The following is a 26,425-nucleotide window of genomic DNA, read 5'->3' as shown; positions in this document are numbered from 1 at the left end:
CAAGGATTTGTCACTCAACAGAGAGAAGTATGAGTATTTGTTCAGTCCTTCAGCAAATGGGTCTGTTCCATTAGGTTCTCAAGGCACAGTGGTGAGCAAGGCAGACACTGTGTAGGTAACTGGAGTCCTACCGTGTTAGTGCAGTTACCACTTACCTTTGAATGATTGCTTACTGGCCCTACAGTGTGCTAAGCTCTGGTAATGTTAGTGTAACAGACATTCTTACACATCCTGCTGTGTATAATGTAAAACGGCCTCGAACAAACTCACAGTCTAGCTAAGAAGTGCTGCGAGAAGTTCACAAAAGGAGGGCTGCTCAAAGCACTGCAGGACGAGCAGAAGAGGGGTGGAGCTCTACACCAAGGAGAGGGCTTTGACTGGGCCTTGAGAAATGAGGAGGTGTTCACTGTGAGAGCATCATGGTGGGTGAGTGGTACTCTAGTGACAGGTGACCGTGCACACAGAGGTAGGGTAGCATAAAAGTAAGTAGGGTGCTGGGAGTGAGTGCAGCAAAGACGGTTTGGCTAAAGTGTGTGGTATAGGGGGGAGGGAGTAAGACTAAGGAGCAGGAGGGGAGAGGTGGTTAGTTGAGGTCACTGTGTGAAGAGCTGTGCTAGGGACTTTGGATCTTAACCTAGAAGCAGTGAAGAGCCATCAGCGTGTTTAGTAAGGAGGACAGCAGAAGAGAACTCCGCAGCAGTGAACATGTGGAGAAACAAGCAAGTGGTTAAGAGCTTATTGCCAAAGTCTTGGTAAGCCTTGAGAGCAGCTGGAAGAGAGAAAGCATGATGTACAAGTGCCAGCAACAGACTTTAAAGGACATGGAAATCCACTGAAAATGCAACTGAAGGAAGAGGTGAAGAAAGTGTCAGAAAGTCAGAATTCTAGCTTGGGTGAGCGATGGGCATTTCTATGTGACTGGAATAAGGAGTACAGGTAAAGGAGCAGGTTTGCGGGGGGAAGATGTTGCAATCGGGTTGGACATGCTGAGTTCAAGGTTTCTGGATTATGTGGGCATTATGCCCAGTAGGTGGTAGGGAATTCAGGCTTTTTGTCAGAAAACACTATACAGATTTGACAGCCATCAGCATTTGGGGCAGTACCTAGCCAGCAAATCAGCGAGCTAAAGAGAATGTATATGTCAAGAAAATAAAAAATGTGGAGGCCAGAACCCTGATGAACAGCATCTTGAAAAGGCGAGTCGTGGGCATTTCTGGAAGCGAAGCTGGAGAGCTGAGCTCCAGTCAGTGATGGGCCAAGGAAAAGACCATGGAGTCTCATTATTAGGGAGCTGGCCGCGAAGAATCTGGATACCATAGAAATTAAGAAAGTGTAATTCAGCTTTGGTTTGGTGGGGTTGGGCAAGAAGAAAGGCTGACTGGGACGTCTAATAATGGAACCGAGTGAGTGGAGAGACGCCTGTGCCGGATCATTCTGGTCAGAGGGCGGCCACGGGGGATAAGAGGGAAATACCAGACGAGGGAAGACTGGAGTCAGCACCTTCTACAGTGTCCAGGTGCTGCTCTGGACTCTGGCAGTGAGGCAGTAAATCAAACAAAGCTCTTGCTGCTGTGGAGCTTCCTTCCCAGTGGATTGGGGGGGGTGGGGCAAAGAGGGGAGCATGTCCCCTCAGCAAGAGTCTCCACAGAATGGCTACAGTGGTCGCTCTGGAAGAGAGCAAGTCGGGAAAGGCTTTTGACTCGGGAGTCCTGCAGACTTGGCCGATGAGGTGCCACTGAGCAGAGAGACCTGAATGAGATGAGGAGTGACCACTGCAAAAATAAACTTGGAAGGGCTTGATTTTTCTTCATGCATAAGTACCTTTTCTTATTGAGTAATCTTTCTTTTTCTTTTCCCCCTTAGGCACTGTGAGGAGATTCCTAGAGATTCATGGGGAGACTATTGAAAAAGTAGTATTTGCTGTCTCTGAACTGGAAGAGGTATTTTGCTAGTTATGTTTCATTGTTTAAATCTTACAGAAAATATTCATTATGAATTAGAGATGCAAAAATCTGTAACACGATATTAGCAAACCGAATCCAGCAACAAATAAAAGGGTTCTGTACCGTCACCAAGTGGGATTTAGTTCAGGAATGTAAGGTTGGTTCAATGTAAAAAAATCAATCAATGTAATGCACCATTGTAATAGAATAATGGATTAATAATTAAAAAAAAGATAAAACCACATGATCATCTCAGTAGATGCAGAAAAAACACTGAACAAAATCTAACACCCTTTCCTGGAAAAAATGCTCAACAAACTAGGAATAGACGGGAAGTTCCTTAACCTGATGGAGGGCACCGATGGGAGGCCCACAGCTGACCCACAGCATTTCACCACCAGCGGCGAGATACTGGAAGCGCTGTGTGGAACATCAGGAAAAGACGAGAGTGTCCGCGTCACCCGTTCTCCCAGCACTGGCTGCTTCTCCCCAGGGCGTGTGGGCAACAGGAAGAAATAAAAAGCACCCAGATTGGAAAGAAGCAAAAAACGATTTCTATTTGAAATGACATGGTCTGGTATATAAAAATGTTAATTAGGTCTGCAAAAATACTATGAGAATAGCTTCAGAAGCGTTACAGGGACACAAAATCAGCATAAAAGTAAATGGGTTTTCTATATGATCAACTTCCCAAGCTTTTGTGGACTCCTGTGGGTCCCCCGGGCGGGGGGGGGGGGGGGGGGGGGGGGGGGGGGCCAGTTGATCCCTTTCCCAGGTTAGGCTGACGACCTCTCAGGTCAAGCTCCCAGCACCTCCCCTCGTGCCATTTTGACTTCTGTTGTGCCCGTGCTTCCCCGTGACCTTCCAGCAGTTCGGTAGGTACTTCAGTAGGGACGAGAGGTGTGTCGGTCCTTGGCAGGGCAGTGCTGTGACCCCCTGCCTCCGCCTTCCTGGGGGAGCACACTAGCTTACACTCCCCAGCACAATAGTCCTCAACAGTGTCCAGTTCCCTTTGCTTCCTTCCTTACTGGTAATTAGCTAGCTGTCTACACTAACAGTTCTACAGAGTCAACAAAGTCTCTCTCAAAATCCCAACTGACTTTTTGTAGAAATTAACAGATTGATCCTAAGTTTCATGTGGGTGTGCAAGGGACCCAGATAGTCAAAACAAAACAAACAAAACAGAAAAACTTTAGAGGGGGGAGAAAGTGGGAGAATTCAGGCTTAGCCCGTTGGGAAACTGACCCCGAGTCCTGTGATCAAGACCGCGTGGCACTGGCCTGAGCGTGAGCGTGGCGCCGCTTGAGGGGACGTTGGACGGGACGGCAGGACAGGCCAATGCGGAAGCAGCAGCCTCACTGACAACGACGGCCTCGGAGCAGCTGGGTTTCTGCATGCCAAGCAGAGAAGGTGGGCCACTGCCGCACAGCAGACACACAGGTGAACTGCCGGGTGCAGGACTTACGCACAAAGGCTGAAACAATACAACTGGTAGAAGAAACCCAGGTGTAAACATAGGTATAAATCTTCGTGACCTTGGGTTAAGTGATGTTTTCTTATATATGACATCAAAAGCACAAGCAGCCAAAATAAACAAATCAATTGGTCACTCTCGTAATTCACCATAAGAAGGTAACCCAACTTTAAAATGGGCAAAAGTTGCTATTTACGCAGAGGAGTTGAAAGTTTATGTCCTCGCAGAAACTCACAGAGCGAGCTTACAAGAGCTTTGCTCGTGCTGCCAGAGCCGGAAGAAGGCAGCACGCCCCGCAGTGGGTGAGTGGGGGGTGAGGTGCGCACGTCCACGCAGGGGCGTGTAGTTCGGTGCCAGAAGCAGCTGTGGTGCTGAGCCGTGGAAAGATAAGGTGGAAACTCAGATGCGTATTACTGAATGAGAGAAGCCAGTCCGAAAAGGCTGCATACCAGGATTCCAACCGTATGATGTTCCTGGAAAAGGCAAGACTGTGAAGACGCTGAAAGGGCCAGGGGTCGGGGCTTCAGACAAGGGGAATGGGCAGAGCACGGAGCATTTCAGGGCGGTGAGAACGCTCCGCAGGGTGCCGTCACGATGGAGGCAGGTCACTGCACATTAGTGCAGACCAGTGGAACACACACCACCAAGACTGGGTGTCATCTGCACCACGGGGGGACTGGACATGGCACTGCAGGTTCGTCACTTAGAACAGACGTGCCCCCAGGTGGCTATGGATGTGTTCAGACGGGGAATACAGGAAATCTGCCTACCCTCCCAGTTCTGTTTTGAACCTTAAACTGCTATAAAAAAGTCTTTGAAAAAAAGGTCAGAAGTTTTAAGTAGACATAACTCCAGAAAAAATACACAGATGACCAATAAGCACATGAAACGATGCTCCACAACATTAACGATTAGGAAAATGCAAATCAAAATAACTTCACGTCCATTAGTGTAGCTATAATTACATAGTAACAGGTGCTGGAGAGGACATGGAGAAATGAGAACCTTCATGCACACCTGGTGGTAACGTGAAATCACGCAGCTGCTTTGGAAGACAGTCGGGCGGTTTCTCAGAAAGTTGAACTCAGTTTCCACTCTCAGGTATGTGCACACAAACACTTGTACTTGAAATACAGGAGTGGACAAAAGTAGTTTTACAGTTGTTCATATGGAAAACAATACAATGATTAGCCCTGACTCACATGGTTCAGTGAATTGAGCTCCAGACTGCAAAGCAAAGGGTCACCAGTTCGATTCCCAGTCAGGGCACATGCCTGGGTTGTGAGCCATGTCAGGCCCCCAGTAGGGGCTGTGCAAGAGGCAACCACACATTCATGTTTCTCTCCCTCCCTTCCCCTCTAAAAATAAATAAATAAATCTTTAAAAACAATGAACTTAAAAAAAATTTAGGATGATAAAAAGGGAACAGGAAAAATAAGAGCACTAAATGCCTGTAATGTGTCATGGGTTTGTAAATGAGTCCAGTGAGCCCACTCACAGGGAAGTTGTAAGATAGAACGAGTTTCACTCTATTTTGCTTTTTAAAAAGAAAAATTTACCTTTGTTCTTTGGGAAACCTCAAAAGAAGAATAAAAGTTTTGGAATAACAATTCACAAAGAGAAGCATTAAAAAAAATCCTAAAGCTCTGGAAACTACCAATATCTTTTCAGTCACTAATTTTGTCATGTAAAAATGTTATATAAATGAAATAACATGTTATGTGACCCTTTGATACTGGTTTCTTTCACTTAGCATAATGCTTTCGAGATGAACCCAAGTATCGAGTGTACCGATAATCTGTTAATATTACCGTTGGATAGTATTATTGTATGGATGCGTCACAGTTTATTCATTCACCCGTCCTTCTTTATTACTGTTGTTCAGCTGCAGTGGTCCCACCTGTTCCATGTTGCTCTCGCCTGCCCTGCTCCCCTCCCGCTCCCACAGTCAGTCCCCACCCATGGTCTGTGCCTGTGAGTCCTGTGTTCATGTTCCTGCACCTGCCCCTTCCCCTTCTTTCCAGTCACCCTTTCAGAGTTATTTGGGTTGTTTCCAGGTTGAGACTGTTACAAATAAAACTGCTATGAATATATGTGAATTGGTAAAAAAAAAAAAATCCTAAAAAACTAAATTGGGTCAACATACCCTGATGGCTCGTGAGGATGGAGGAGGTAGCGTCTGAGTCGAATCCTGGAAGACAATTGTCGTTAGTCAGGTGAAGGGTGGGGAAGGGGACAGGGTGGAAGAACTCCCATTCCAGGCCCAGTCCCCTGGATTGCCAGAACGGGAGTTCACGAGCTACGGATGTCCTGGTCTGTAACCCAGAGCAGATGGAGGGTCCCTGACAACCTCCGGTCCGAGCCTGGAGGAGGACGGTCTTCCTCCTTGCTGGAGGCCGTCTTCACAGCGTGGGAACAGCACCGAGCACCGCGGGCGCCTGCCTTGCTACTTTGTGGTTTGTCACAGTACATCTTGCTTTTCTGACGCAGGCCACTTACCAAAAGCTGCTACCTCTGTACTTCCCAAGGTCGTTGAAGGAGGAGAGGCGGTCACTGCTGTACCTACCTGCAGATATCGGGAACGCGGAAGGGGAGCCGTGGTGCCTGAGCGGCAGATTCGGATCAGTGAGAAGCCCGGGGCCCCGGAGGGTGAGTTCAGCCTTCCTCAGTCGCCCTCTGAAGGGCACCGAAGGGCTGAGCACCGCGGAAGCGGGGGTACAGCCAGACCCTGGGGAAGCTGTCTGCTAGTGTGACACTAAGATGAAGGCCAACGTCGGTGTTTTTAGTCTTACGTTAAGATTTACACTTTAAATTAAAAAGTGAATAAATGCACCCACACGTGTAATGTCAAGTCTGTTAGGCGACAGAAATTCAGAGTGGCTGACTAGCAACATTGTTACCCTCATGAAGTTTGTGGTTTCATTCAGGACCTGTTGAGACACTGGTCACGTACATTAACATCTAAAATTTTCAACAGCTTCAGCAGCATCCTCTAAAGCCATACCTAACGTTTAATTCTAAGACAAGAATACTGGAACTATTCATTTTGTTTCTCTAGGTTCCATACTCACGTAGATTCAAACATGGGCAGAGCTCGGAAGGATGGAAGGCCTTCTGAACCTGTCCTGTGTGGCAGCGTGTGCTGATCCTCCAGGGTGTATATGTTTGAGCTTATAAATCACTTCTGCGGACACAGCCTCACAGGCTTCAGTGCTGGAAGTCGGTCTCAAAATCCATCAGCTTAGGAATCACATCGTGATGAGCATCCAGTTCAAATCTCTAGAAGGCTGCTCATCTCCTTTTAATGACCAGCACACGACTTCAGTCAGACAGAGGGGATTCTAAATGGCGTGGCATCAGGTGATGTCCCGGAACCAGGCTTTGCTGGAGGGCACCCGTGTTCTCTAGGGAGCCCCCAGTACAGCACACCCTTGGGTTACGCCCAGAGTCATTTGCAAATCCCCATCATTGTGATCGCCACTATAGGAAATAACTTTTCCTAAGTGCATAAAATGTATTTTGTATAGCAAGGAGTAATGAATAGCAAAACTGACTTGAGATGGTATTTCTGGGCAGTAGATGAGACTGACTCATTGGCCAAAGGTTCCAGTCTGTCCACCGTTCTCAAACGGGATTTATTTGCATCTGAATCTCAGAAAATACTGTCACTTCAGATATAAGCCCTAGTGTTCATAAATACTTTCCGATGGAATGTTAACTCTGTTAAAAATAGATGTAAAATCAGCTTTACTTGAGGGATTGAAAGAAGATTCGTGTGTATTTTTTAATAAAAGCAGACTCTTCTAGCTGTGGTCTGTCGCAGCCTGGAGCAGCGAAGCAGGTGGGAGGCAGTGCTGGCTGGGTGGCTGCCAGGCTGAGCTTTCAGGTGGTGGCTCCCGGTGGTCCGGGGGGGGGTTGTTTTTCTTTTAATAAATTGTTTTTACCATATCTGATAAGGCAGTGGGGAACACACCAAGTAAGGCATGGTCTGTGAGTGATCACAGGGATAAATGAGAAAGTGACTTACTCGCAGTGAGAGCTGTCATTGTTACGGACCAGAGTGGAGGCAGGACCCCTGTAGAAAACCGAGATGGCGGAATCGGAATTCGTGTCATTCCTTAGTGGTTGGGGTTCCATTCCACCCTGCAGTCTTTGTTCTTCCTGCTTTCCTCGTCAGGTACCTGGTCATGTACCTGACCTGGGGTGACCAATCAGGTGCTCCCTCCTTAGTTCTGGATAAGTGACCCCAGACATTGTTGCTTTGCTTCATCATTTCCGTTCTTGAAGAGCCTAAGTCTGATCTCACTTCGGTTTCTCGAAATACCGGTTTCTGGGTTGGCTCCCAGTCATCCATCCCTGCTGCGGGTTCACATTCTGTTTGTGCCATTTACCGCCAGGTGGTGTCCCTGAGCTCTCACTGGACTGATGGTGTTTTCTGTTGCAGACGACCAAGAGGAGGAGGATGAAGGCTTGGGAGTGGATCTCTCCTTCATTGGCTCTCACGCTTTCGCGCGAATGGAAGGAGATATCGATAAGCAAAGAAGACTGATCCTCCAGGGACAGCTGTCGGAGGCAGCCCTGCAGAAACAGCATCAGAGAAAGTAAGGCAAACCCCGCCGGCCCCAAAGGCACAGCAGAGGAAGTGCCTCCTGTGTGCGGGTGGTCTGTGTGTAGCGTGCTCCCGTTCACTCCTCGTGCCCGTCCTGTGAGGACGATGCTGCCCCCCGCTTTGCAGATGCGGAAATTCGAGGTTAACTCATCGGTGGTCACAATTAATTTGTGCTGAAGCCAGTGTTCTGTCTGATGTTTTCTGATTCCAGAGCTCCTGCTCTTTCTGCTACAAATGTGGTGTTTCTGGGTGAGGTTCTGTTGCAGAACTAGAGCACTGGGGGAAGGCAGACTTACGAAGTTTTTACCTAACTTTACGATGTTCATAATTAAAACATAACCTCCAGTTTAATTAAATTTGAAAGAGCTTTATTTCTTCTCAGTTTACCCGAAGGACCTTACAGAGCCGTTCGTTTCTTTCAGGTGTTTTCTAAAGCAAGTCTGAGTGAATCCCTTTTGAAACATAAACAAAAGCAGCTTTTGTACTTATGACTAAGCTTTTTCCCAAGGATCCAGGGTTCTTGGAAAGCTAGCTGCTTTACAAAAAAACTCCAAAGGGAAGAAAAAATCATGAAGTATACATGGCCGGTGTCATCCAGCACCTCATTGGGTTGGTTGAGGGACCGCGTCTCACACGGTTGTGAATGTCAGATGAGACAATGTCACGAGCTTACTGGCATCGCACCTGGTGTTCAGCAGGCTCTTCAGACTGGTCATTGCTGTTCTCTTCAACACGGAGCAAGTCGAGGTCACTTCTACCTTTGAGTGTTGCTACTTGGCATCTTTGAACCGGAATACTCTCATCCTTCAGTTCCTGTGCATTGTCCAGTTTCAGCTCAGAAGGAACAGCTTCTAGAAACTTGTCATGCTAGAGACAGGTTGGAATAGATGGACTAGAAGTCGGGAATAGGTGCCCCCTGCTCTGTGCTGCTTCAGACTACACTTAGCCCAAGCCAGCACGCACCCACTGTATTGAAGGGTGTGTGGTGGTTGTCAGCCTGCGTCTACACAGTGGGAGTTGGACTAGGTGATCTCTGGAATCCCCTAGAGTTAGAGTTTCGTGTCTCCTGAGTTCATGGTCTTCACTTTATGATGATTTAATTTTTATAAACAAAAGCAAAGTAGCCACTAGGGGGCATCATTAAACAGCTTTTCCAAAGGCAACCGCACTCTCAAATGCAGTTTCAGTGATTCCTAAACTTGGCCGTGTGTAACAAGCATCTGGCAAACATTGTTCTTTAACCACAGTGACTGGGGCCCTGGCCGGTGTGGTTCAGTTGGTTGGGGCATCATCCCATAACCGAAAGTTTGCGGGTTCGATGCCCAGTCAGGGCTCATAGCTAGGTTGTAGGTGTGCTCTCCAGTTGGGCTCTTGATCATTGGCCTGGACACACCTGGGAGGCAACCAGTCGATGCTTCTCTCTCTCACTGATGTTTCTCTCTCCCTTCCTCTCAAAAAGCAATGAAAAAAATGTCCTTCAGAGAGGAAAAAAAATTAAATACAGGAATGGGGCCGTCCCTCATATGACTGGAACTATGACATCTACATGTATATTAAAGCTTTTTCAGGTCGTGATTCAGGCTCTGCTGGGTGTGGGCGCCCCGTTCCGTCTAGGGCAGTAGATCTCAAACTGTGTGGTCTCAGGGCCCCAGAGAGTGTTTGTTCACCTGGATTATCTATACCTACCAGTATTTATCATGTGAGAGATTCTTTATCAATTCACTGAAAGATAGCCCATCGTGTTTATATGAAATGTAACTTTTTTTACACTAGGGAGAAGACTGGCACTGTTGTACATTTTTTGCAAATTTTGCAATATTTGGCTTAGTAGAAGACAGCTGGATTCTCATATTAGCATTTAAACAATGGCAATAAGTTCTTTTGGGTGAAGTACATGAAGAAAATCGACCTCAGATATATCATTGGCAAAGAAAAGAGTATTTCAATAGCCTTTTCAAATAATTGGGGATATTATTCTTTGATATTCCACAATAGCTTGATAAATAGTTTCTTAAAGTTTAGTTGTACTGTGAAATCATAAATCATATCCATGAATTTTTGTATTTTGTTATATTAAAATGTGTTGTTCAGTCCTGCACCTTGAATGGATTTTATAATAGGAATTTAGAGCATGAATTTATAACATGATGCATTGGTCTTTTGAAAAATAGTGACTCGCTGAATTAATCATATCTTCCAAATATTAATACCTTTTCCTACACAATAGCAAAGATTATATTAAATATCACCACTGCTATCATCAGACCGGTCTTTAAGTATTAGGCACTGTAAGCTTCTGGGAATAGAGACAAATTTTCCAAAATTATATGTTTTTTTAAAGCTCAGGCTTTACCATTGTCAATAAATGCTGTTAGGTTTTCTTGAGGTGTCAGGGTCATTTTATTAATTTTTGACAAATCATCTGCCACCTACTCATGTAGAAGCACCACACTTTGTCTGCCAGTCGTTATTTCAAGAAAATCGATGATTCATTGAAAAAAGCAACTGGTTCAGCTTGCAAGTCCGCCCCACGGAGCCTTCCTCCCAGACGACCTCACACTTCAGTGAGCAGAAGTCCTTCATGTGTTTTCCCATTTTGTGACACGCTGATATTAAACAGATGTGTTCCCAAGGGTTGATTTAATAAAATTAATAATTCTTACCCCCTCATCAAAGACATTCTTAAAAGAAACTGGCTTTTTTGTTCTGCGCCTCTTTTGGCAGCGAAGGGCCCCGTGACTGCCCGCCCGCCCGTCGGGGCCTCCGCCCGACTCCTGTGAGGCACCCTCGGCAGCCGCTGCCGCACTGGCAGGGCAGGCGTCCCCACGGCGCGGAAGGCAGGGGTGTTTCAGCAGCATCCTGAAAACAGTCTCCACCTCGCAACCCCCTGGAAAAAGGCTCAGGACCAGGAGCCCCACTCTTGAGAAACACTGGGGTGTGGTCTCTGCCCAGGACTTCAGAGCTGAAAGGCATTCTGGGAATCCTCTGGAGCAGGTCCCCCACGGGGAGCACCGTCTGTGAGCGTGAGAGTCTCTGGGTGCTTGCCGAAGATGCTTAGGCTGGCACCAGGCTTCCTGAGCTAGAACCTCTGTGGGAAGGGCTCAGGAGCCTTTCTTCTGAAGTTTATTAGGGGATCCTTTCGTGTCCTGAATCACTGGTCTAGTTTGAGTTTTTTCCCTCAAGAGTCAGTCGGCCCCCTGAGAGCGGGGGATCGGTTGCTGCCCAGGGTTGGAGCTCACCGAGGGAGAGCCTTCCACGGGGCGCCCGCAGCGGGGCGCCCTTGCCTGCCCCGTCTTCAGCCCGCTGTCCCAGCCGGCTGTGGACATGGTGGGAAAGGACTGGAAGGACTTGTTTTCATAAACCAAGAGCTGAGTTGTTACCACCTTTCTGAAATCAGTCTCCCCTCCCCTCTCCCTCTCCCACAAACATGCACACGTGCCCCACATAACTTTTTCATTTTCCCACAGTGGTACAGGAATTTTTTAACTTTGTGTTTGAACCTGGGTACTTGTCTGCCTGTCTGCATCTCTCTTTTTAATGAAGAGGTTTGTTTCGCTTAATAATTACAAGTTCAAGCAAGTGTTAAAAGGAATCTGTATTCATTGAGTCCATGCTTGCTGGAAAGGAGTCCCCAGCAAAGGGGTAGGTCCTGGGAAGGAACAGGAAGACAGCATCTAAGCATTGTCCTTCCGGGTCAAGGGCCTTGATGTTGGGATTGAAGTGTGTTACATAGTTGACAGTTTCCATTCGTCCCAGGAAGCACTGGGTGTTTATCTACTCTGTACAGGGTAATAGTCTAATCCTGAAATACACAGAGATGAGTAAGGTAGTCCCTCTCTTCTGGAAATGCATGAGTGACTGCACCACGGCCAGAAGTCAGGCGTATACTCCGAGCAGTGGTCAGGCTGGTGTGGGCATCCGGTCAGCACGCGTTCGCAGGCCTGGGGACGAGCCGGCCTGTCCCCCAAAGCCTGAGCTGAGAAACGGGCTGGGTGCCCCCACCACGCAGGTCCCTTGCGTGATAAGCAGCTTCCGAGTAAAACGACGTTCAGATTGCCCAGTCACGCGCCCAGTGTCTGTGATGGTCAGAGGTCTCGGTGTCGCGGCATACTTCACCGTAGTAACAGCAGCTCGGAAGTGTGGGCCGGGGAGGCTGTGAGACCACGGCTGTTTTTTTTAATGTTCCTGAGAGTTATTTGCCCTTTTAGTTGTCATTCTCACAGTGTCCAGTGCAGCTTTCCAGGGGCCGCTTCCCGTGTGATGTCGCAGGAGCTTGAATGCAGAAGCGCGTGTGGGACTCCAGCACATGTTACGTGCAGGAGTGGAAAGGGCACCTCTTCCCCCCGAGTGCTGCATAAACTTACGTTTGCTTAGTAGGTTTTTACTGTTTTAAAATTAATAGGAGTTATTTTTTAAAAGTTCTGTCTTTATTTCTAACACGGTAAATATTGGTGGCTATAACTGACATAAATGTAAAAGGGTCCAGAGACCAAAAAGGTTGAGGACTAAAGACTAATTCTTCAGTGGTCTATGGTGTGACCGAGCTGTGAGCTATGTCTGTGCTCACTCTGCCACGCGGTAAATTAAAGTGGCAGGTTGTAGTTTTTAAAATTTATTTCTTAGTCTTTTTCAGTCAGGCTTTTATTTACATAAAACAGTCTGGTATCTGTTGACTATGTTAGTTGATCAGCTTGAGCCAGTAGTGCATTTGTTTCTGAGGAAGTAAGTAGTCTTTGGTTAGGGATATCTTTTTGAAGGCCTTCAGTTCTTCATCAGAACAAAACAAGTTCACATGCATTGGCTACATTAGATCATTCCTTTCATAGCATTGCCTTGCAACATCAGTGTCTTTGTGAAATAATTATTTTTAACATCTGAAAAAATTAGACATATTGTTTAATTACTTATTAATATTTCCAGGTCTTCTGTTCAGTTGTGACACTAATTTGGGCGTATCACAAGGTAGAAAGAAGTTAGCTTACTTACAAAAATTAGGAAGCAGTCTACTTTTTTCAAACTCAAAAGAGTTTTTAAAAACTCTTAAATTATTTTACAGTAACTTTTTTTCAAGTGTTATTTGGTTGGCATAAGATCCAGTTACCTACAACTCTTCTGTCATTTCTCACAGTAAAAACTTTATCTCACTCATTTTTAAGTATTTATTGAGCTCTTACTAATGTGCTAAGTGCTGTGCCAGAAGTGTAGTAAAGTAACATGTGAGACAGGCACAGCCCCAGCCCTCACGGAGTTGAGGGTGTTGCAGAGGGAGAAATGTTAAACTAACCATTGGATGAATAATGTATTTAAGTTATAGGGTGCAATTAGGATATTTGACAAGAGTTTTAACCAAGTCCAGTGTGGGGCAGTTAGTTGCATGTGGTCAGAAAAAGCTAATCAATTCCAAAGCCAAGATTTTCCCTGGGGTATTGGTTATACACAAATGGGTTAGCTGTTGCTCTTCTAGGAATAATTTAGCTTAAATTTTCTTCATCATTCAACTGTTGATTGTGCAGTTAGATGGTAGCTGATTAACTGGAAGAAATTGCCTTATGTTAGCTTTGTGAGGATAGCATCCAACCTTAATTGATTGCAGTCTATTAAGAAACTATCTCCTCACCTATTAAGAAACTATCTACTCAGTATTTTTTTAAGATTTTATTTATTTATTCTTAGAGGGTAAGGGAGAGAGAAAGAGAGGGAGAGAAACATCCATGTGTGGTTGCCTCTCGCACGCCCCCTACTGGGAATCTGACCTGGCTCACAACCCAGGCATATGCCTTGACTGGGAATCAAACCGGCACCCCTTGGTACACAGGGCAGCACTCAGTCCACTGAGCCACACCAGCCAGGGCAAGGACTTAAATTTAAAAAATTAAAACTCATGGAAGAAATTATAGGTTTGTATCTTTCATATCTTGGAGAAAGGACAGGTTTCTTAAACAAGCTCTAAAAAGCATTGACTAAAAAAGAAAAAAAACTAGTTTTGGTTATTTTAAAAGTAAGAATGTTAGAAAGTGGAGCAATGAAGATTAAAGAAGATGAAAAACAAGTTGCAGAATGGGAGTAATTTACAGTATACACAACTGGAAAGTGATTAGTATCAAGAATGCATGAAGAACACTTACGAATAAGTGAGAAAAGAAGAAACAGCCCAACAGAGAAATGGACAAACGTTATGAACGGATCTCACAGCAGAGGAAGACGTCAGCGAACGTGAACGGGATGTCACATCGTGAGTGACCGAGGAACTGCTGTGCCGTTTCAGACTTACCTGATCGGCCGCCATCTGCCAACACCGAGTGTTGAGGAGGGCGTGGGTTCACAGGGTCCCCTGCTCTTTGCCTGTGGAAGTATAAGTTGGTGCAATACTTTGGGAAGGAGATTTGGCCTTATCTCTTCAAACTGAACACACCATGTAACCAAACGTCTCCACCCCTGCGTATCCACCCGAGAGAAACCACGCACACGTGTGCCAGGAGGCGTGAGATGAGCTGATTTCAGCACTGTTCACAGTGGCAAAAACCTGGGAACAGCCCAAGTGCCCGTCAGCAGGAGAGTGACTTTCAAACAGCTATAGTTTTCAGATAGTATAAGTACACTGTAATACATATAGTAGTCAAAATGAATGAACAACATCGACACCCAACAATATACATGAATCTTAGTAATATAAGTCAAAGCGTGAGGTCCAAAGGTTACATAAACATGACCAGCTTTTTTCTTTTATGAATAGTTAATAACCAGAAGACTATTGGGGAGTACATATAGATGACCTAAAATGACATAAAAAAGAAAGCAAGAGAAGGGTGAGATTATTGTGAGGGTGTTAACTTCTGCTCTGGGTGGTGGGGTTCGGAGTGCCATTCATTACAATTAATTAGTTTCTTTAGAGAGAACCGTGCACGTACTAGTGACGACTCAGGGTGTTTTCTACCAGAGGTGATTAGCTCTATTTTGTGCACCTGAATTCCAGTTTAAAAACAATTTTTTTTCAGAGTTCATTGAACACATACATAGCTAGCTACCGAGTGTCAGGAGCTACCCTAGAGATTCGCTGGAAATAAAGAGACAAGACCCGTTCCCCACTAGAAGCAGACATTGCAACAAATGGGCAGGGCCTTGGGCCAGCGTTTGTTACAAAGGGGAGTGGTCAGTAGTCAGTTCCACTGCAGGCCTGGACCTTGCCACTCCTCTGCCCGTCCCACCCCCACCCCTGCCAGTGTCCCTCTCAGCACACACCCTTGATGGAGAGAGTATTTCGATGTCTGTTGGGTTGCTTGTCTCATTCTTATTGCAGCTTTAAATTGTCTTTCTAATATGTGTATCCAGTAGATTCAACTTGAAAACTCTTTGAAGCCAAGGGCCTTTTATTATTCCCAGGCCTCCAAAATACCTTGAGTAATACTCATGTCTGTTTTATTCCACACAGAATTGAGTCCCTGCTATGATTCAGGCATCACACTTACGCTGTAAATCTCTGAAAAATGAGCTAGTGAATACATAGAGTGTAGAAATTAATAGGTATTTACCAAATTCCTGTTCCATATTTTGTGCTGGGACTAGTGGTGCTCATAAGACATTTAAGATGTATTATTCTGTTTAGTCTTGTGGTGGGATGACCTCATCGTAAAACAGCTAGAAGACAGTGTAGCTGGGGATTTAGTGTGAGTAACCTAGGAAGTGACTCTGGAAATGGAGCGACTCTGTGGCAGTGGAAATATCGAATAGTGCTTATGCATGGGAAGAACTACATTGCCCATGGGTCTTTTCTTGACTTACAAGTTGTATCCGAAACCACAATTAAAAGCTACTGTCCATGGCTTTTCAGTTGGCACAACTGGGTGAGCTTCCACATGTAAAGAGGCAAACTAGAACTATGCCATTCATACCAGGTGTATTTTTCACAAGCAATGACAGTTTCTGCAAAACTGGGGGGCATATCACTTGTTGATCACAATCCATATATGATAGATTTCCTATTAAATATCCTTAGTTGTGTGACTGTACTGTATAGCCAAAAGGTGTCCTACATACACACCATTTTGCAGGAAGCTGAGGTGCACAGAGCTGAAATGATTTTGCACTTAGGTTGCACAGACAGTGGTAGGATTAGAACCCAAGTCACCCCTCGCCTGGTTTCATTTTTTTGGGTTAGGAGATGTTACTGTGTGTGCCCTTGATGCTTCAAGGTTGCTTTTCATACATTAAGCCTTGAAAGCCTTGAAATAAAGCCTTGAAAGCTTTTTTTCACAGTCAGATAAGAGGCACTTTGGATTTTAAGAAAGCAGTGTGAAATAGAAACAGTACTGAACTTCCCAGAACTTCAGAGGCCTGAGTAGTGCTACTTGGAATTCAGCTCTACCGTTGATTGGCTGGTAACTCGAAGGTTAACTGGACCTTTTCCGGGCCATTCCCCCGTCTAAGATCTTTTGCATCTGTTTCAGCGTTAACATCCTCTCAGCCAAAGACAAACTGCGTCCCTCCGCGATGTGGTGTTGGGGGTACATAAGCACTACTGGTTGGATTAGCCCACCATCAAAGCAGCCTGGAATTCACAGAGTCACCCAGTCCCTTTGTGTTCCCGTGTGACCTGTACATGATCTTCCTCCGATACCTAGCATGCAATAAATAAATCCTTGTGGAACAAGCAAACATCTGTTGTGTAGAACTGCTATTGCTTTAGGCTTTCTCTTTGCATGTTTCTAGCAAAAGAAGGTAACAGTATTTTAAAACAGTGTTTGATTGAGAACTTGGTATCTGAGGCATCTATATGATGAGTCTTTATTTGATCATAAAAGATTTCTTAACTACATATGAATATCTTCTTCTCTCAGTAATTCATTTGTGTTTATTTTATCAATAATGCACGGTAGAGACTCTGTGTGGTATCAAGGCCTCTAACTCCTTGCTCGTTGTAATAAAGCATCATTCTTTAGGAACAGGGAAAGAGAAAACCAGCTGTTAAATTTAATTTACAAGGGTTGGTTGTAACAATTGTATGTTTTCTTTCTCTAGTTACAATCGCTGGTTATGCCAAGCAAGGTCTGAGGACCTGTCTGATATTGCGTCTCTGAAAGCCTTATACCAAACAGGTGAGCTCGCGGGTGTGGTAACCTGCTCTTCTACTGACTAAGGACCCCAGGGCATGCTCCTAGAGACTTCATTTCTCCCTGATTTTGTCCATTTGACCTACGAATCAAGTGTTTTTGTACTAAAGAAGATAGAACTTTATACAGTTTTCAACTGGTAGTTCTACATTGGCCAACTTCATTTCTTTTTAATGTTCTTTTCCTTATCTTTAAATTTTTTTTCTGCCTTAAAAAGTACCATATACTTGCTACACAAAATTCAAATATTACATAAATTATGTAATGGAGACAGTGAAAGTTCTCAGACTCCCATTGTTTCTACATTATATTTTTTCCAGACAGTAGTTAATTAATTTTCACTTTTGAGTTCCATTTAATAATCCCTGGGTCACCAGTATTACTAAAAGTTGTGGTAAGTTTAACACAAAGCTATTTGTAAAAAGACCTTTGCCCCACAGCCTGACCTATGGGTCTCCCTGATTCAGTGCCGGGAGAGGCCTTGTCCTAACAGAGCGGCATCAGAACCCCCAGGGGGAGCGAGGAAGCCTTGTTCTCCACGCAGCGAAGGGATGAAATGTGCAAAGATGAAATGTGCAAAACTTGTTTTCGGTTTTCAGTCTCCCACACTCGTGTGGGCTGTTTGTGTGAGACTAGTGCCCAGGACAAATAACACTCTTGGAATGAAGTTCCGGGGTACTGACCGCATCTCCTGCTTACAGGTGTCGACAACTGCGGGCGCACGGTGATGGTGGTGGTTGGGAGAAACATCCCGGTGACACTGATAGATATGGACAAGGTGAGCTGGGAAGGGCTGTGTCGGACAGATGACGTCGGTTTAAAAGAAAGGGCTGCATTTTGCTGTCTGGCGCGTTCCCGTGTATACTGTGCACCCACAGTTTTGGCCCGAACTTTGAAGGAGAAAATCTTTCATTTTAATTTTTTAATTCCATTTATTTATTATGTTTAGATAGTTGTGGGTTTTTTGTACTTTAAAGGAATTTTAGCATTTGTTTTTGAGCATACTGTGGTACAAGAAATTTTATGTAACAAATAATTAGAAAACACAAGAATAGATACCAGGTATTTTAGGTATTACTCATGTATAATGTGCATCCTTATTTTTCCCTCAAAAACTTGGGGGAGAAAAGTACACATTATACACGGCAAAATACAGTGAGTGAATTTGGAATCAGGGCTTAGAATGTGAGATGGTTGCGCATTTCTGGCAGCGTAGCAAGCAGCCCTGGGGTTCTGCAAATCTGCATGTGTCATTTCAGTAAGCTAGGGCTTTGGTTTTGCTCTGTGGGAGAAGCAGAAATACTGGAATGCCATAATGTGATCTCCAAAAATGCATTTGCTCGGTTTTGGAGATCACGTAACTGGCACATTTTTGGCTGGAATCAGTCTGCATTATCATTGTGCTAAGAATCCAAGTCTGCCTTTCTTAAAAAAGAAAGAAAAAGAGGGAGGGAGGGAGAGAGGGAGGGATTTGTCTGAAGAAACCACAGATGTAGTTAACCCAAGATGTCATGATTCCATAATCCCTTCATCTGGAGGGACAGAAATAAATGGTTTATAGAAGAAGAAATGGTATTACTGGTAAATAAAAATTTAAAAAGTTTCAACCTGATGAGTAATCCAGAAAAATGAATTAAAATGAGATATCTTTTTCAACCTCCAAAATTAGCCAGAACTTTTTAAGGATTGTGATCAAAGAGATATTGACAGTAAAACTGGTCACCCCCAAGGACACAGCAATTCCATTCCCGGAACTCTGTACGAAGAAATAATCCAAAGTACGGAGGTAGCTGTAGGCCCTGAAGCTGCCCAAATTGGAGTACTCGGGCAAGGGACAGTTGAGTTCACAGGATAAATATGAAGATCTTCCTAGAACATCAGTTTTATTAGAAACTGACTGCAAAGGAGGAGAATCACATATGATTCTTAACCATAGTAAAAAAAAAAAGTCTACAAAAAATGTAAAAATTACACACAATTTTAAGATAAAACACAGGTACCCAAAAGCAGACTATTGCTTCTGGCGAAGCCCATAGAATCCTGGTCACTGGTGTTTGGATTAAAAAAAAAAGTTGTCAAACAATGGACTTGGCGTGTTACCCACGGGCTCATTGGTAGCACAAAATTATAACTTACGTTCCTAACAGGCAGTCATGGTTCATCCGCACGTGGAATGTTCTGTGACCCTTAGGAAGTGTGGCTATAGAGGCAAGTGCCATAGAGAAATGTTTACAGTGTCATGTCAGTAAGATAAAAAGTGGTACATTAAATTGTATATACACTGAGTTTTTAATGTATTAAAGATAAAAACTGGAAGTAAATATCTGAAAGTGGATTTCATGGTTTGGGGGAATATTGTTTTCTACATTATTCTGTCATATAGCTATATTTCTTTATAATGAAAAACATTTTAGGTTAAATATGGGGAATTTGAAGCTAAAAATAAGCATCTTACTTGTCCTGGGAGCGGTTGGAGAGTGGATAGGAAGGACCAGAAGCAATCTGGTAAGAGCAGAAATAAAATTATATAATAATAAAAATACACACGAGCATCAGTTTTATATATACACACACACACGTATTTATTAATAGCAGTAAGTTTCTGCTTGTGGTTATTTTGTGTTAATAATAACCAGTATAACATTTATTCTTATTATTAATAACGTGATTGATACCAACAAAAACATAGCTCCCTGCATTTGCTGTCAGTGTGCACGTCCGTGGTGTTCTGGATACTCATGACGTGTCTTTTAATATAAAATAATGGGCTGCATTGTGAGGTCAACCCAGGCAGCAGTTGGAGAGACACTGTGTGTTCTTAGCGCCCCCGCTGTCGTGGTGGCAGCTGGGTCCTGATCCATGCTAATCCGGTCGTATGAATGCCAAGGACTCCCTGAGGAGGGACTGGGGAGCAGCCTGACAGTAATCCTGCAGTTGTTACCTCGTAGCTTCCTCCTTGCCGTAGTCGATGGCTACACCCCTGGGTCACGCTGGCCCTGCACGTATCTTGTGTCTGCTTTGTCTGTGTTTGTGTTATATTTTATCTTTCTTATAGTGGAGTATTTCTCTAGCCAGTCTGGGTCACATTAAACTGGAGTCTTTCCAAGCCCTACAAATGCTGCCCAGCCCATTGCCAGCCACTGGCCGAACCCGGTCTCATTGTCCTCATTCAGGTCAGCGAGAAAGGTGCTAAGAAAATGGGCCTCCAAGTGAGCCCGGTGCGGCATCACCTCCAATATCCCTTTATAGCGATTCGTCGTCACAAGAGCCATGAGCCTCTGTCTCAGCAGAGACTGCAAAGGCTCTCATTGAATTTGAGAATGATTAGAAGTCTAGAAATGCTACTTCTCGTGATTTTGATGTCATCCTAGAGAGAAAACCTGGTAGTTGTATGAAGAACTCTTTCGAGTCCATGAAGAGGTGTCTGAGAGGATAAAGACAGAGTCTTCTCCTCCGTCACTTCGAACAAGACAAAAAGGGATCATTCCATCGAGTTCATGAGAATTATGAGGCTGTGGCATGATTCACTCTCCTGAAGAGCTTTTCAAAGAGAACTGATACGCTTCAGAGTGAAATGTCTGTCTGCAACGCCCAGGGCATAGATCAGATCAATCTCCTGGGTATTTCCTCTCTCGGCCTCTGGGAAATAGGCTACTACTAAAAATGATCTTGACCGTCACTCCTCTTTCTCTTCCAGGCTCTCTTATATTTCATCCATGTGATGGATCACATTGTTGTGAAGGAATACGTGTTAGTGTATTTCCACACGCTGACCAGCGAGTACAATCACCTGGACTCCGACTTCCTGAAGAAGCTCTGTGATGTCGTTGATGTCAAGTGAGTCGTTTTTGCCAGCTACGGAGCGGGCCGCAGCGTCCTTTCTGGCTGGAGCAGCAGCAAGCGCTGCTGTGAATTCCTCAAAAGTGTGTTTCATGTACCAAAGACTTGCATCATTCATAGTTTAGATGTTTTAATAATAGTAGGTGCTCCTTAACTCCAGTTTACCACACTTAAGTAAATTCATATGTAACTTTTGCCTGCTTGTAACCACCTTGAAAAACGTTTGGGGGCATTGCCATCCTTTATGTATAAAATAACAAAAATACTGCCTTCTGTTTATATGGTGCTACACTTATCAAAATATATTTATAAATATCACTTCATTTCTCTAATGCCCTGTGAGTTTGTTCATTCGTAATCTGATCCCAGAGATTCCAGCACCATGTAACAAAAAGCACACCGTAAATTTGCTTGTTAAATATGAATTTAGTGTCTTTCCTATAGCTAGATAAACATACCTATAATCTACATTTGAAAGGTGGGAAAATGTGGACATTCGGAAAGGCCAGGTGTATTGCTCACGGTCTCACAACATTAAATGCAGAATTTGGACTCGAACCTGAGCTACTGACTTGGAGTCAGAACATTATTTTCATTAAACCATATATCCCTTGAAGTACTAGTGGGAATTTTAACCAGAATATATAGACACCCCACTACAGCAAAGATAAAATATTCTGCTGTAACATGTCTTCTCACTATAGAATTTCTAAATAAAAATAGCAGTCTTCCCCCCGTAGTTGTTTTATTATTGGTAGCGTACAATGTCTTTGTGCGTCGCACCGAAAAAATCTGTAACGCAGTTAGTGTACAAAGAAGACAAATTACGATAAATTTTCATCTGTCTTACTCCTCCCCTTAAATCTCTTTAATTAAAAATACTAAAGCTTTCATTACCTAATAGACATCTTTTTAGCTTACTCCGAATGTGGGATTTATAAGGAAGCCTCACTCCTCTGTAATTCTGCCCCTACTGCTACCCAGCTCTTTAACTCTGAACAGGCCTCCACTGTGAAGTGAAGAGCTTGTACCGTTTCTCCGAAGTCCTCTCCGGTTAACCTTACGTGACCCAGTGGTGATTGATGAGCTGTGGGAATAAGTTCAGGCATGCTGGGAGAGGCCAGGCAGCGTGGTGGTTAGGGGCGTGATCCTGGAGCCACACTGCCTGGGTTCGGTTTTTGCCTCTGCCAGCTGATACCTGGGTAACTTGGGAAGGTCCAAGTGGAGACAGTGTTAGTACTCAGTTCCTGGAATTGTTACGAGAATTTAGTAGAAAGCCTTCATACAATTTCTGGGACCTAGGAAACTCCCTGTATTCTTGTAGTATGTTCATTAAAACTTTTAATTTCTAATTTTTGGTATAATTTTAGGTGGTTTTACTGGTGTTTAATTTATAACCCGCTCCCAGAGATTTTAGGTTCATGTAAAAAAAAAGTCATACAATATAATAAATGTTTGTTAAATATGAATTTCCTTTGTCCTACCTGTAGGTGGCTTTGTTACAGCCAAGAAAAACAGTGTCTCCTATAAAACAGACATTTTAAATAATGAAATGTTCTCTGACCTGTTTTTGACCTTCCACCTAAAATTCAATATGTAGACTAGAGCTATTTAAAAACAGTTTTGTCCTTTGTGAATATAGATAGGCAGGGAATTAATTGTCCATAATGGTAACTGGTTTTAGGCATAACTTACACTGACCCTTGTTTTAATTTTAAATCAGGTACAAGAGGAATTTGAAGGCTGTTTATTTTGTTCACCCGACATTTCGTTCAAAGGTACAGTATTCTTCTTTTTAGCTAAATCCTGAATTTAAGTGCACTGCATGCCGGCAGGTTAAGATACACTTCAGCATCTTAGTTCTTGCCGACACCACTGTGGCCGCCCACCTCTTCGTTCGCCTCCCTCGCTCAGCGAGCTGGGGCGAGGCCCTGGTGCCGGCTGCATGTCACTCTAGCGTCTTTGTAGGTGACCCTCACGGGCCGTTGGCCTCTCAGCCTTTGCTTCCTCCTGCTCTGTGGTCACCCAGGCTTGGCCCGTGTTGTTGGTACAGAATTCACTGTCCCACCCCCACCCGTCGTGGCCAGCTCTCACTTGTGCTCCAGAGCTCGGCTCGGCAATTACTTCCCATAGAAAACCTTCCCTGTCTGGCCCTGCGACTCGTAGGTGTGCCCTCATTGTGCCCCGTAAGATGGTCTTGTCTTCTGTCATCATTATGTCTTTCATTCAGGTGACTCGTTTAATTTCCTGCCTTATTTGTTAGCTTGCAAGACCCGTGAGAGCAGGAGTGTGGCCATCCGGCCCACAGCTCTGTCCTGCTGGCAACCCTGCGTCTTGACTTCATGGAGACGTCTAGTGCTTTGGTCCTTTTACTTTTCGGAAAATGTCATCTCTTTTTAAAATTTTTTTTCTATTCCGCCTAAAACCCATGTTCCATCACTTCAGCTACTTTTGTCTATGCCTAAGTAACCTATGACGTCTCACCCTTTTGTCACATCTGCCCATTAAAAAGTTTTAATCTTGAGACATTCTAGCAGTCTGCTTCCTTCAGTCCCGTGGCTGAGTGGCTGAGCACTGACGGAGAAATCCGGGAACCACGGGGTTCGGGATGCCGAGCACACTCGGGGGTGCGCACACTGCCGCAGGTCCTTTGGTAGTTCACTTGACAGTGACCCGGCGTGGCTGTCTGCTCCCCCAGGCCCTCCCCCACCTGCAGCTGCTCACTGCAACCCAAGGTCGCCTGGGCCTTAACGAGAACACAGAAAACCTCGGTGAGGAGCTCCCTGTCCTCTCCTTCCCACCCCCGGCTTACCTGCCGTTTGTTCCGTCATTACCTCCTTTCTCTCTGTCACAGAAGTGTTTCTTCTCAGTGAAGGGCCATCCCTTTCCCTCACAGGTAGCAAAGGCAGGAATTGAATCCAGGCATTTTAGCTCCAGCACCTACACCCCCAGCTCCATGACACATTCCTGGACACATTCCTGTTTCCGCGGGAACCTCTCTTCAGCAGTTATCCTCGTCCCCCTTCCCACTTTTCTGGATGTAGCTCATTAGCTTTTAAACATGCTCAAGTCTCTCCTCTTTACAACCACGAAAAAAAATTTTTAAGCTTTTTTATATTTGTTTCCATTACCATGTGGTCCCCTTCTATCTCCCTCCCTGCAGCCCCAAATTTTTTAGTGTCGTCCGAGTCCTGTGCTCACCACCTCCATTTTTCAGACACCTGAGATCACCGCCTCTGGTCAAACGCGCTGTGGCAGCCAGACCTGCTCGCCCCAGAATCCCTGCGCATCTCTGCTCCTCAGCCCCGGGGGCGCTCCTCAGTTTCTGTCTGACCTGCTTCCCTGCAGCCCCAACCACCACTGATGCAGCCTTTCTCAAATCACTGCCTTGGCCGCTTTGAAACCCACCTCGCCTAGTTTTTCTCCTCCTCCTAGCTGTTCCTTCTCAGTCCCCTTTGCTGGCCCCTCATTCTCTGCTCGTCCTTGGAGTGTTAGTGTTCCCACGCCCTCTGCCCACTTCCTCCATTCGGGATCTGTTTTCATGCCCGTGTCTTCAGCAGCCCCAGGACACAGCCAGTCCCCGAACGTGTGTCCAGGGAGGCAGGAAGGCTGGTGTTTAAAAGCACAGGCTTGAACTTGGTATAACGTGGATTCCAGTCCCACCCCGCTCTACCACTGACCCACTTCCCTCTCCGGCAAGTTTTGCAGCCTCTCTGTGCCTTAATTCCCTCTTGTGTAAAATGGGAGTGGCAGCAGTGCGCACTTGTTAGGGTTGTCGGGCGGATGAGCTTAGTACATGTTAAATGCTCACAACAGTGAGCATTTTGCTGGTGCCGACCAGACACTCAGCAAGTGGAGCTGCCGTTTCCGTGCTGACCTGCCACTGATTAGAGCGCTTCCCTTAGTGCCCTGCAGGCTTCCTCGGCCCGTCCTCCTCCCTCCCCCCCTTTACTCCCAAACTGCTTTTTAGGTTCCCTTTCTTAGTGAACAGGACCGTGCCTACCCAGGCGCCTAAGCCAGAAACCGGAGAGGCAGCCTTGGGTCCCTCCCCTACCTCACCTCTGACCAGATTGCGTCAGTTCTGCGTGGCGGTTGTCCCAGGTCACGCCTCCGTCTTCGGCCCGGCCGGTGATGTTTTCTTACAAAGTTGATGTAAGAAGCCCAGGGCATTTGCTACAGGGTTCTTTGCAAAAGTTTGCCAAGGCCTGGCCTTAGGCAAAAAGAAAAAAAGAATCTGAGTATATTTGTGGGGTTTAGAGGAAAAAAATGACTTACTTTGGCATTGAAACCCAGGATTTAGTGATTTATTGGATATGAAGGAATGAGAGAAAGGATTGTGTCACCCGAGACTCCCCAGGTGGCATCAGATGTAGGGCTCGTGGATTGGGAAATACAGTGGAGAGGCAACGTCCAGGAAACTGAGCTCCAGCTTGTTAACTGTGCTAATGACTAAAGTCACGGACGGACAGGCCCGGAGCAGAGGTCGACTGAAGACAGAGCCCTGGCGTCGGGGAAGGGGGCGGGGAGTGAGTGATGCAAGGACCCACAGGAAAACCGAGCTGTGACCAACGCTGTGGGGGCCAGTGGGTGGCAGGAGCATCAAAGACAGTAGAAATAGTCGTTATTTCAGAGCGCGGTGGAGAAATTAAGGAAGATAAGTAGTGAAAAGTCCTCATATTTCATAATTAAGAGACGAGTGAAGACTGCAGTGAGATAATGTTTTCCACTCTGGGATTTCTCAACAGAGTTATTGTTGAGTTTCTCATGCAAATATCACCTTTAAAATTGGCCTGAAGTATTTTAAGTGATTATTTTAACAATGACAAATTTCCTTCTGGCCCCTCAGTGTTAGAACAGCACAGTAAGTTCTCATTGAATGCTCGTGGGAGCAGTGCTGGGCTAGGCTGACAGAGAAGAGTGCAGCCTGTGGGGTCGGCGGAGGGAAGGACTTGCCTTCTCTTTGTTCCGCTAAGTTTTGACTGTGCGGTCTTATTGGCTAATGTATACTATTAACTTTCCTGCCCACCGTTCTGTTCATGCTCAACAGGGTTTTTCTAATAACACTTGAGGATGTAGTGCTTGCCTCTTTCCACAATCTCAGCATCCATTTCTCTTTGTTCATCTAGTAGCTGCTGAAATTCTTTCTTTAATGTAGACAAACAGAAGGATTAGCTTGATCTTTAGTCTGTCTTTGCAGTAATGTCTTATCTCCTCACTTCATTCAGTATTGCACTAGACTTTGTAGACAGTATAACATGCCAAGAAAAAGAAACAAAATGCATCTAGATTTAAAAAGGAATAAATACAACTGTCTTTATTCACGTTAGACGTGATTATTTATGTAGAAATCCCATGGTATCTCCAGAAAAGCAACTAGAACTAATGAGTAAGTTTCACCAAAGTTTCAGGGTTTAATATCACTATTCAAAAATTAATTATATATCAGCAATAA

The 26,425-nt window shown here is 45.0% G+C and overlaps 1 protein-coding gene across 1 annotated transcript in view; it reads left to right on the top strand.

Annotated features, from left to right (window-relative positions):
- GDAP2 (ganglioside induced differentiation associated protein 2) overlaps positions 1-26,425 on the top strand; it is a 60,390-nt gene that overhangs the window by 17,912 nt on the left and 16,053 nt on the right. The window contains 8 exon segments of the mRNA XM_028502752.2: positions 1,864-1,940; positions 5,908-6,013; positions 6,016-6,066; positions 7,862-8,018; positions 17,042-17,118; positions 17,835-17,911; positions 20,831-20,970; positions 22,697-22,751. Of these exon segments, the coding sequence (XP_028358553.1) occupies positions 1,864-1,940; positions 5,908-6,013; positions 6,016-6,066; positions 7,862-8,018; positions 17,042-17,118; positions 17,835-17,911; positions 20,831-20,970; positions 22,697-22,751 (740 nt within the window).

Source organism: Phyllostomus discolor, chromosome 14, assembly GCF_004126475.2.
Source record: "Phyllostomus discolor isolate MPI-MPIP mPhyDis1 chromosome 14, mPhyDis1.pri.v3, whole genome shotgun sequence".
Classification (NCBI taxonomy): domain Eukaryota; kingdom Metazoa; phylum Chordata; class Mammalia; order Chiroptera; family Phyllostomidae; genus Phyllostomus; species Phyllostomus discolor.
The sequence above is the reverse complement of the archived record's forward strand: the minus strand, read 5'-3'. Positions and strand labels throughout refer to the sequence as shown.